The sequence below is a fragment of the Brachycentrus maculatus genome, unplaced genomic scaffold (assembly GCF_059751285.1).
Source record: "Brachycentrus maculatus isolate JH-2025_06_01 unplaced genomic scaffold, ASM5975128v1 h1tg000221l, whole genome shotgun sequence".
In the NCBI taxonomy this organism is placed as follows: Eukaryota; Metazoa; Arthropoda; class Insecta; order Trichoptera; family Brachycentridae; genus Brachycentrus; species Brachycentrus maculatus.
The window spans coordinates 798,437-811,625 of record NW_028280972.1 but is presented as its reverse complement, the minus strand read 5'-3'; the positions used below and the strand labels follow the sequence as shown (position 1 = coordinate 811,625).

The 13,189-nt window shown below is 31.3% G+C and overlaps 1 protein-coding gene across 1 annotated transcript in view; it reads left to right on the top strand.

The window, feature by feature from the left end:
* LOC148306882 (putative fatty acyl-CoA reductase CG5065) overlaps window positions 1-3,123 on the top strand; it is a 34,811-nt gene extending 31,688 nt beyond the window's left edge. Inside the window, exons 6-8 of the mRNA XM_088264208.1 lie at window positions 347-586; window positions 1,605-1,862; window positions 2,540-3,123. Coding sequence (XP_088120334.1) covers window positions 347-586; window positions 1,605-1,862; window positions 2,540-2,663 — 622 coding nt within the window. The 3' untranslated portion in view covers window positions 2,664-3,123. The remainder of the gene's footprint in view (window positions 1-346; window positions 587-1,604; window positions 1,863-2,539) is intronic.
* The last annotated feature ends 10,066 nt before the right edge of the window (window positions 3,124-13,189 follow it).

The following is a 13,189-nucleotide window of genomic DNA, read 5'->3' as shown; positions in this document are numbered from 1 at the left end:
GTTTAGTCAATAGGTTTACTAACACTACCATCTTATCATTTCTTCACAGGGTCAACTCCACACCTTTGACCTAACCACTGTTAACTTCTTCGATTCCATATATTTCTCAGTTAAACAAACTCTTAGCATGACTAGATTTCATCTCCCGAATTTGGTTTTGCTGGGTCTTTCTTGTCCATAATCGTCCTCATACGCCTTTTCTTACTTCTTATAATTATTCCGATCTCATTTTGAATAATGTCAAACGTCGATTTTCCTAACATAATACAAAGTATACTCGACTATTGCGAAACATCCAATGATGTCCGTTGAATGGATATATATCCTCATTTCGTATTCATTTCAGCCCTCCGGAAATACCAGTGTTCAACTTGTCGACCGCAGAATCGAAGACGACCACTTGGGCTCAAGTGTTGGAGATCGGGCGCTCTACTGTCCGAGAGTATCCGTTCGACAACCCGCTCTGGTACCCTGATGGTGACATAAGGAAAAATAAAATCGTCCACAACCTTTGTGTTTTCTTCTTCCACTGGCTTCCAGCCTACTTCATCGACTTCATTATGCTTCTGATTGGTCAAAAACGATTGTGAGTAGAAAATCATGTCAAATAATAAGTCATGTCATGTCTAATAAGGTGCTGAATTGGGCAAATTGTTTTTGACTACTTCGGCGATATTCTAATATTATTTTTTGACATCTCATCAAAGGTGAAGAAGAATATGGAAATCTAGGCATTTACGTAATCACTTTACACACGTGTAACGTTCACCAATTCCACCCATTATTGACAACCACACTACTCAAATTGGAAGTTCTATAGATATGAACCAATTTCGAAACGTTGTTCTTGAATCACTACAACTTTACTATTTTATTAAAATTAATCACTTGAATAATCCACTTTATCGAGTTTTATTTTTATTTACGACTAGTTTTGAAAACGACAATTGTTTTCATCTTCTGGTACAAATTAAATTAAGTTTTAATTTGTACCAGAAGATGAAAACAATTGTCGTTTTGGAAACTAGTCGTAAATAAAAATAAAACTCGATAAAGTGGATTATTCAAGTGTTTAATTTTAATAAAATAATCATGTCATTCCGCAAAGTTAATGCCGAATCAATAAATAATACAACTTTACTAGAGACATCTATTGGTGAGATGAAAAGCAGAAACTCTTTTTTATTAGTATGTGAGGTCCGAATCCTGGATTATAATCACACACATGAGAAACGCCAGAAAATATCGTTTTAATTTTTATTATTTAAGCTTACAATTTGACCAGATAATTTATTTACAATATTTTGAGTGTGTCCAAATATTTACAATTCGTGTGTACAAGTATTTGGACACACTCAAAATGTTGTGGATATTCTAATACATTGGACTGGATGTACCATACAGTTAGGCGATAGAAAGACGCTGGGAGATATAAGCTCCACAATTAATATTATTATACCCAATATGTCAACATCCTTACACAGTTTTGGTGGCCAATCAATACCAGCTTTGAAGTGAACTCTTCAGCCATATCCAAGAATAGTTTTTTATGTGCGTGGTGTCAGTTTGTTCGATGTGATAACCCTTTTTAATATCTGTTTCAGTATGGTGCGGATTCAGAGCCGTATTTCAGACGGTTTAGAAGTTCTCCAATTTTTCACCACGAGGGAATGGGTTTTCGATGTCAAAAATTTCAACAATCTATATGAAAATCTGAGCGAAAAGGAGAAGAAAGTATTCCCCATGGATCTAAAGGTTATCGAAGACAAAGAATTTATAAAGAGGTGTATTCTCGGAGGAAGACAATACTGTCTCAAGGAACCACTCTCGTCACTGCCGAGGGCTAGATTCGTCAACAATGTGTAAGTAATTCTCTTTATCCTGACCTCGTTCTCTTCCGTCGTCGGCACCCTTACATCCTTGAATCTGGAGCGCAGGATTGATCACCCTAACTAACTAACTAACTAACCATCACGCCGCTTCCTCGCAGGATGGGCAGAGAGAATTGACCGCCACACCACTGTCTTTGCAAACATTCTTCGCCTCTTCCACATGTATGCATATCCTCATACATTTTGACTCCTAACCCGGCTGCTTTCAAGTATTTGCCAAGTTTTCCTCGGTCTTCCTCTGCTTATTTTTCCAACTACATTCGCCTCATAAATTTGTTTAACTCACTCATAAGTTCCACATGTCAAAACCACCTCAACACACCTTTCTTATTTTTATCGATAATGCTTATCCTCAGCCTTGCATTATTTCCTTATTTCACCATTCGAACAGCTATCAAACTGATTCTCTTCTCATAATCCTTATCAAATAATCGAAGCGGTGCTCTATGTACCACTTGGGTACGGATAGGGCCAAGAGGAATAAAACCGATAAAATCACTTCATGGGACGCCAAAGTCTCAAGAGTGATTTGCAAATACGCACACAGAAATAAACGTATAAACTATTAAAATAGCGAGGAATAACAAATACTATTTAAATGTAGCACTCATTTCCATTTTAAATATATTTTTTCTTTTCAATTTCAGGATGTACTTTGTGGACAAAGTGGTAACAGTTTTGTTCTACGGCTTCCTGTTATGGATGGTGTACAAATATTCAGCGGGCCTTAAATACATGTTCCACTCAATTCCCGGAATGGAATCCACTTAAGCTGCAGTTGTTAAATACTTTCTACTTTTATGCATTCCATTTTATTTAAGACCATATTCGTATTCGTTTTAGTAAATTGGTATATGTGTATTAATATTTTTTTTACCATCACAATGCCTAGTTTTATAACGCAATGATAGAATATGATTCGTGTAAAATTGTAATATTCGCTTTCCGGTTTTTATTTTCTTGTAAATATTTTCTCTAGTTTTATATAATTTCAATTATGCCTCGGTTTCCTCAAACTTCTTCGTCTTTATATTTTGTATTTATAGTGTTATCTAAATCTTTAAACATTTACTTTAAACAAAAATTAATAAATGACAAAAAACATATTTACATTTACATATTTTCGAGCCACTATGTTATTGTAATTTGATGCTATACGTAACCTTAGTATATTGGTGTTATGGTAATAAATCTACATAATTATTGGAATAAATATCCCGTTCTTGTAAAATGTAGTTTTTTTATTTATCCTTGAAATTTCTTTGTTGCTGATTATCTTACTTGTGAATCAACATTTTACATTGACCACACAGATTTTTAAAATAATATTTTTATCTTTTTAAAATATAAATAAATAAAATAAATACAACCTAGTTGGATATAAATCAATGGTCAATATAGATCAACACAATATAAAGATAAACTAACAATGTACATGCTATGAGTAGGATAAGATAATAAATTAATTTAAAGGAGAACATCAAAACAAACATTACGAAATTATGAGTATGTAAAATGGAAAATTATTGTACAAATGTAACCTAACATATAGTATATGTTACACAGATACTAAAATAATGACCGTCAATCTTATTTTGGCCGAAACAAACAAAAATGGGATGGGTCAATTATCTTATATTTTCTCATCCATTATGATTTATATTTTGTATATTAAAGCATTGCTAACATTGTGGTATAATAATATAACACTCTCCTTATCATTCATCGTTCACTTTGTTTAATACCACTTTAAAAATATAAAAATGTGGTATTAATATTATAATAAATAAAACCCTTATCCGCACCCAAATGGTGCATAGGGCACTGCTTCATATAAACGCAGTGTTATCTTGATCGTTTATACATGAAGGAAAGGTGACCAGCCCTCCGCTTCAGGTACCAGTCCAGGGTAATATTAAATAAATATTACAGTGAAAAAATCACTTATATTTATTTTACCCCCCCTGGGAATCGAACCCAGGACCTCCAGAACGGTAGCCGAGCGTGATGACCATTACACTACGGAGGTGGACAAAATTAAGATTAATTATAAATAAAATTACAAAAATTGACAATAATGTGGTATTACACAAAGTGAACGATGAATGATAGGGAGAGTGTTTCATTATGATTTATCTCGGTACTTTACTTTGTTGGCAAAAGGTTTAATAAATATTTATAAAGCGCTTGACCTTTGCAGTTCTAAATAAGCTAGATAAAATTTATAAAATAAAACAACTTTGTTTTTACCACCTTTTATTGTCATCCGGAGTTGGCGTATTCGCTGCGCAATGCTCAATAAAAGCAACATTTAGGATTTTTTAAAATCATATTTTAATATGGTGTACCGAGTGCGTGGAAGTTTTTGGCATCGTAAGGGAAGGGTAATTAATTATAACCTAACTATGATTATTTCAATGTTTTAGAATTAGTACATACACCCTGAGGATGACAAGGTTCTTTTCGAAACCGGTTGGAGAAAGTGTGCCAATGAAAAGTGGTTAAAACAAAGCTGTTTTATTTTATAAAGTTTATAAAATGTGCTACAAAGTATCTGCGAAAAACATTAAAAAAAATAGATAAAATGTATTAAATTAATCAAAAACGTACTCGTAACTCGCCTCGTATGATTGGTATGACAATATTTTATATGTAATATTTGGCATAATACATATTATACATTGGGTATACTCGTATCATCGACTGTAAAACGACGACTGTCTTCTTCCAGAGTGTAGTTATCAGCGCACTTGCATGCCATGATGGAGGTATCGGGATCGATTCCAAGAGGATCAACATAAAATAAATATATAAAGTAATTTTTCACAGCGCAGGGGTGTTCGCCTTTCCTTCACGTATTTGACAATCAAAATAACACCGCTTCTGTATGATGCAGTGTCCCATGCACTATTGGGTGGGGATAAGGGAGAGAAGAAAAAGTAAAACGAAGAAGTATGTTTAGGTTGGCAAGCCTGCGATTTTACGTTTCCGTGTATAGAATTTTGGATTTGGAATCTTATGCGATTTTTTACTACCTTGAAATTTCAGTCCCAAAAGAAAATTTAAGTAAGCGAAATTTTATCGATTCAACTTAGGAAATTGGGTTAAAATCGAGAAATTTCTTGACGATATGTCATCAAACTGAATAACAGCTATTATATTATAATATAAAAATTCTTCCAAAATAAAAAATAACACAAAAATCATCAAAATGTAATAGTAATCCAGCAGAATAATCTAGGGGACTTGACTACGAAAATAACAAACACAACTTGGTTTTTTTTTTAGTCAAACTGGAGATACGTTTTTCATACTGTATTTCCGTATCCGTGGTGTAATGGTTAGTTTATTTAGCTACCATGCTAGAGGTCCCATGTTCTATTCCCAGGGGGGGGAGGAAAAATATGAGTGATTTTACACTCTAATATTTATTTAAGATTTCCCTAGACTGGTCCTGCAGCGCAGGAGTGATCACTTAGCCTTCATGTAGTTGTTAACTAATAAGATAACACCGCACCAATACTATGCAGCACCCTATGTACCATTGCGTAAGGATAAGGATTAAAAGAAAATGTATTCCTTAAATCTTAATTTGACACTTGAGTGAAGACATTTTTCGGTACCAATTCATTGAAATCGAAATTACGAAAACGTTACATATCACAATTATCACAAATGTTACACGTTAGAATATAAACAAATTTACTCATGAAAATAAGAACATTTTTTTTCTTCTTTAAACCCTTATTCGCACCCAGTGGTGCATAGGGCACTGCATCATAAACGCAGTGTTATCTTGATCGCTAACACATGAAAGAAAGGTGATCAGCCCTCCGCTTCAGGTACCAGTCCAGGGTAATATTGAATAAATATTAGAGTGAAAAAATCACTTGTATTTATTTGACTCCCCTGGGAATCGAGCCCGAGACCTCCAGTACGGCAGCCATTATTACACCACGGGGGCGGACATTATAGCAAAATAGCATTTTAGAATAAATAAATATAATTCATTACTGAATAAATGTTATTTCGAATTAAATTTCGTAATTTTATTTTCCTCTGTTGCGTGTCTTGAATTTTTAAAGAGCACTTAATTACTCCCAAATAACGAAAATTTTCTTGTAGGTAGTCAACGGATTTTCTTAACATTTTTCTGAGGGTGTCCAAACTTTTATTTATTTAACCCTAAAGCCATAACATTCGACATTTTGGCAAGCACAAAATCAATTACACTCTCTTTCTATATTTGTGACCGTTGGCGCTGCGTACAAGCAGGTATATCCAGATGGTCTATAATGAATGAGTCTAAACTATGCTGGTATCCATATACTATAAATAATATAATAATATATTGTGGTTGGACGTGCCGTTGGTACGCATAGCCATATACTGTGGTCATGACTGAATTATTAAAGTGCGTTTAAATGCCTCCATTGTGATTTCTATCTAAGCAACATGTGCTTGAATTAGTTTTCAATAATGCTTCAGAGATGGCGTTAGTTAAATTATGATCTTTTGCATAGGTTTTGAGTAAAAAATAATTGATATCGGATAATCAAATTTGAAATTGTGCTAAATGTTACAAAAACATATTATTTAATTTTTAGATAATTACGTAAGTATATCGAAAATGTATGGCACTACAAAAGTTTATTTAGGTAATTATTAGATCCTAGCAAGTTATTCAATTGAGTCACACAGTGGTCCCATTTTGCAAATCTAGTAACAATTGCTTAAAAATGCTATATTTGTACATGTATTATAAATAAAATAATTAAACTTTTTTATTTTTAAATAAGATGCTGATAAATATGGCCATTGCTTTTTTTTCATGTAAAGCAGTGGAACGGTATTCCGAAACCTTTTATCACAGATATGTTTTTTTTATTATTTTCAATATCAATTAGACGAAACAATGTTTGTGCTTACGTAATTACAATATGTATTTATAAAATTCGTCAAAATGATAAAACATGGTTTTGTAATGAATATTTTAATGATATTTAAATATTTTTTTTAGTAAAAAGCTCGACATGAAGTGAGTTTCGGGACCTTTTTTGTTCAAAAAAAGCCCTGGATATGGCTATAAGTTTAAGGGTGTAATGATCTTTGGGTACATATCTTGTCATAATGATGAGAAACCAGATCAGTAATCAGATTATTTTATTAAAATATATGAAAAAATACTATGGCATAGGGGGATACCACCCTTTGTGGGTACTGGAGAGGTATTTTAGGGGGTAGTAGGCCCAAGAGACAGACTGGTAGTCTGGGAAGTGGCCAGTATATTTTTATTCTTACTTTTCTCCATAATTCAAGTAATACCCTTCCTTTCGTTGTTTAAAAAAAATTGTCAGGAAGGCACACCAGAATAGGTTGGAACCTATGCTGTATAGCAATACTATCATGCTCAATACCTTTACCATTTTGCTTTAATTTTTTGACATTCATTATTTGTGCCATGCTCATTCGCATACTATGTCCTCATTCCTTTCTATTGACACCCCAATGGAAGTATTAATCAGTCCGGGAGTGAGTTTCTGCGGATAAAACTGTATTTAAAGAGTAACTTTCTTATTTAATATTTTTCTTCATTTTATAATTTTACATTAAAGTCATTGCTATAAATCAACAATGCTAACAACATATTTTCTTGAATAAAAAAATATTTATACCAGCAAACGTGATTTATATAAAAATTATCATTGTTATATTCTATGGGTTGTCTTTGACAGCTTCATTATGATAGCGTTACACAAACTTTGTTTCAAGTAAAATGCCATGAATAAAAAAGAAAAATAACCTGAATTGCGTTTTAGTGTTTTAATTCTACCACAGATTAGTGCAAGTGCCATTATGGAAATAAATGTCACCGGGTTTTAGCTATAAGCGCAGCCGTTCATGTATACACAAACTCCTATGAAGAAAATTTTGTTTGAACTATCGTCCATGTACATGGTCATATACAGCCATATTTCCAGGCAGGTTAACATTGCTTTCACATACTTGAACCAAATGTTCATACAAACTTTCATTCACTTCACTTTTATTTCGTAAGTATTTTTCCATCTTTTAATTTGGGAGCTTTCATACCTCCAGTTCTTTGCATTTTTGCCTCTTTTTTTCTAGAAAAGTTTTATATTATCTTGAAATTGGGTTGACAATTTCATACCTTTTAATTCTTCAGATAATCTTTCCATTTTTACTTTCCTCTCAAATTATTCATATTGATCTTACACTCTTTCATAGGTCTAATTATTCATATTCCTAATTGATTTCATATCCAACCAGGCATTCTTCTTTTCAGTGATAGGTTCATTAATCCCTCATCCCACCAAGATATTTATAATACTTTTTTTCTATTACCTCTGGTCCTATTCTGAGGAGCTCACCTGCAATTGTATAGTTTTATGGCAATCATCCATTTTGTTTTGAAGACATTCATTTTGAGTCCTTCATATTTTTACAAGCAATTTGATTGATTGATCTTTGTAATTTTTTTATATTGTCAGTTGGAATGAAATTCGGTATAATAAATATTGTGAATTATATACACATGTATAACTGTCCCATCAGATGTTTATTCAAGTGCCTCTTTTAAGTGTGTTAGTGCGTCAATATCCATTGTAATTACCAAGTATTCTTATGACCCTCGTGTCCAAACCATTAAAAAAAATTAATGTTTGATGTGAACAAACCCTTTCTCCCAATAAAGCAAGAGTGTATATTTATATCCATAACTCACATTTTTCATCTAACATTTGAATGCAGCAAAGAGCCTCTTGCGTTCTATAGCTATTTCTGAAGCCAAATGGTGTTCTACAAATATTTTATTCACATTTTTAAGAAAATATTCTATAGTGGATTATGCGGAGAAAGATCATTATCATATAATTAATCAAACTAATAGTTTTATCGTATATTCATTGCATCAGCTTTTTGGGTGATGTGATAAAAATAGGTTGGAACCATTCTGTGGGTAATCTTCCAGTGCTACATATTTGATTGAACCGTTTGGACTAAAATATGAATACCATAACTATCTGAAATTGGAATTTGTTCTGTATTTCATCAGGTCCTGGAAATTTTCCGTTTTTTTGTAGTTTAATTGAATTAAGTATTTTAGAACCTCTATCTTCTTATCTTATTTCAAAAGTGAGCCATATCTATAATGTTACACTATTATTGTTTCACAAATGCTGTGAGATGTTACATAAATGTACTAACAACGTAAATGGTTTGAGTGTTTTCACACATTGCTCACTCCTTTCAAGAATGTCATAAATCAAAAATTGACAATTTTGAGTTGGGCATGTTTTCGGAATGCCTAGAAAATGTACTATATCCCAGAAAAGCGGCATATTTTTAACTTAATATTTACCCGCTAAAGGGCAGAAAGTGTTGTTTTTGCATTTTGAAGAAAGGTATTATTTAATTATTTATTCAAATATACTAATTATTTTTCAAATGGAGAAAAAACCTTCAGGTTTTACCTAAAAACATCTGTTGCACAGTAAAAAGTTCAATAAGTGGCTTGATATTTATTTTTAATACATTGTATTATATTTTTAAACTTTAAAAAAGTTCTCCTTAAAAATCTTTTGATCAAAAAGTTTTTTGATTTATGATGTTCTCGAAAGGAGTGAGCGACATATGTATATTGTATCTATATCCAGTTATATAAGTTTGTGTAAAACCCTCATCCATAAAAATGTTTTTCTTTTTTCTTTCAAATCATTTTGAGAATATTCAAAATAGTAAATAAACAATAAATAAAAAGATCTTTTAATTCATCCTCACATTTTCAGATCCAACCACTTACAAGAACAAGGAAGGTAAGGATAGGAGTACGGAAATGAAGACAGATAGAAAAAAATAAAGATTCTTAATGAACATGTTTTATTCTATGCATGTATGTATGTTTACACAGGTTATATGAAGGCATGGCCGCTGAGTTATCCTAATAAAGGAAATGGTTCCTCAGCACATTGAATCAAGTTAACCCACACATTCAAAATAGTAAAATAAATAAAAATTAAGAGGAATAAATATGTTTCCAGCAGACAGTGAAAAAATAGTACTGAATACGTTAATGATCGATCATTTGGTTTCTGTTAGAATGAATAAATTAAGATTTAAAGTAATATTCAATAATATAACTGTGATGTGAAGTCGGTCACTTAAATTCCACCACGTAATTTGAGAATATAGAAAATTATAAGAGTGCTCATTTCTTTTACAAAGTGTTAGACTCGTGAATATTTACGACAGGTTCTTAAGTTGATTAGTTGAGGACTGTATGTAAATTGATGAAAACAAAAGGTTTTTGCTAATGCTCACAGTACCAAGGAACTAAGCATCCTTAATATTTTGAAATAGTGAAAAGAGACAACATAAGATACATATGTTATGAATAGTAAGATTTAGGGACATTTCTGATATTGCAAGGTTAAGTTATGACAACATTATTGCAACTCATTTAACCCCTTAGATGCTGCGTGCAACTTTATCAGCACGACATTTTATTTTTCTTTAATGATTTATGCCGATATATAGATACGGCCATAGAAAACCATTTGTCGTTCAAATTTAAGTCGTTATTATGTAGGGAACACTTGTCATTACCACATATAACTTACAGCCTAAACAGCCATATTTTTTTAGTGGTTTTATGCAAGCGTAATGTGACACGGTGTGAATATTGCTTTATTTTATTGCGTATTACTGACACTATTCATAAAAATTAGAAAAATCAATTGCCGCACTTAAAGGGTTAAGTCCGCAGTGCAAATAAATTTACGTACATTTTATAACAGCTTAATCGAATCATATTTATTACAATTTGCTTTATTGCTTTATGCATAAAATATTTTTTAGAAGCCTTTTTTTAACAGACATACATTCAATCTACTGACAAAAAAATATAGACCAAGGTGAAATTTTGAATACACCTCCAAAAATCTGTGGATTGTAATTTGAATATAGTTGATTTGAAAAAAAGTAATTTTACATCCTGATTTAAATCATAAGTATAGTTTCACTTGTCAAAAGAAGTTGAGCAAAGTGCAAAGTGATGTGTATACATTAACAATAAGTGAAAAGGCTGAACTAAAAATCTATTGTGAAGATCTGTCTCGGAGCCGTGAAGGCGTTGAAGCCAACTAGTAATGTAATCAACTATGAAAGTATAAAATCCAGGCAATAATACTACCACTTCGTTAGAGTGATGTAAAATGAGTGATTATTTTAAAAAGAAGATAATAATTCAGTAGCGATAAATCGGCGAGTAATTACACCTAATAAAACATCAATATATTCTTACTTCACTAACTTATGGGACAGATGTATTCACGCTAAGTTTCACATATAATTGTGAAAAAATAGTTGCTTTAAGAACACCATTTTATGTACATATGATTTCATCAATAAAATAACAATCACTGCATTCCTTGCAAGAACCGTTAAAAATTGTTTTACAAAAATATTATCTATGTCCGGTTGTCCGGTTAGTTTTCCATTTTCTAACAGTTCTTTCAGAAAAAATCTTTGAAGCAACAATAAAAAATAATGAATACTACTAAAATATTCTGATTTAACATTGGACATTGTAAATATAAAATAGTTAACAATCACAATTTTCTTTTTCATATTTACAACTTACAAGCAAAAAATAAAGTTACGCATATAAACTATGTATATGTATATATGTATGTATAAATATATGTATATATATATATATATATATATATATATATATATATATATATATATATATATATATATATATATATTTATATATGTATATATATATATATATATATATATATATATATGTGTATATATATATATATATATATATATATATATATATATATATATATATATATATATATATATATATATATATATATATATATGTATATATATATATATATATATATATGTATATATATATATATATATATATATATATATATATATATATATATATATATATATATATATATATATAAATTCTGAACGTCAACATTTGTGTTAACTTGCAGGGCTGAAGTAGGGTGGTATGTGGAACAGGGGTAGGTGGAGGGATTACATAAGACAGAATTTATATTACGTCCTATTCATTGTTCTGCCTTAATGCTAGCAATAACTAAAAGTAAAACTATTAACCAATAACACAATTAGGTAGTACCACTGACCACAAAACCTTTGCTCGCAGTTTTATTAAAGTTAATAACTTAGCACTAAACATATAAAACATACTTTTGTAAGTAAAAGGTTAAAACAGAGATAACATTAATTTAATCTACCCACAAAATGCACAAAACAAAATGATTATCAATGAACAGAGTAGTGAGAGCGGCACTGCACTGCGGTCGGGCAGTTGTGGCGCCTCGCTTCGGTGTCGGGTCTGTCATTGGATAGCTCGGAATGTTCAAGTGATGCTCGCTGTTACGTCGAGAGTATCATCATCCAATACTCAACGAGACCGGGTCACCGAGTACACGGGGGAAGCAGGAGGCCTGACAAGTTAATGTTAATTTCTCGCAAGATACAACTAATGAATATTAAACGATAATAAAATATGCCCATTAATCCCAGTTGGAATGTCGCATCAATCTTCCAAAGATATCTCACTTCTTAACTTAAACATATTTAGTGAAACCAGCAAACCCTACACTAGTATGTTGCATACTGACCCTACACGAAAAGTAAGATTTGCTGGAAAACAAATATATACGTAATATATATGTGTGTGTGTGAATATTATAACCAAACCTATGAATAAACAACAATAAAACTATTCGGGAACAAAGATATTGTGGTCTTATCTAACCTAGCTACAAGTTTTTATGTCACATTTAATCTTATTACAACATTAAATAAAACTTACCTATCCTTGAAATCACATGTTAGTGCATGCGAAAATTTGCTTTTTTTAAAAATATTGCTATAATAAGATATTGCCGTGACTTTGTACAGAAGAACTCCTTGTAAGTATACTGGATGAAAAAATCTCACGAATTGTCAAATAATTGCAAAATGAGCTAGTTAAGGCCCAGTATTCATGGACTAAACCCAGGTAAAATTTACATAATTGATATTTTTCTTAAAACTTTGTTTTTGTATTGAAAAAATAAGTTTTTACTCGAAATAAATAAATGGTTTGAATAGAAAAGGGTTATCGAAAGGTAAAGGAGATAAAAAAATATGTAAAAATATTTTCTTAATATATATTCAAAAAAACAAAAAAAGTCCAATATACATTTTTAAAAAAAGAGTGATGATAGACACGT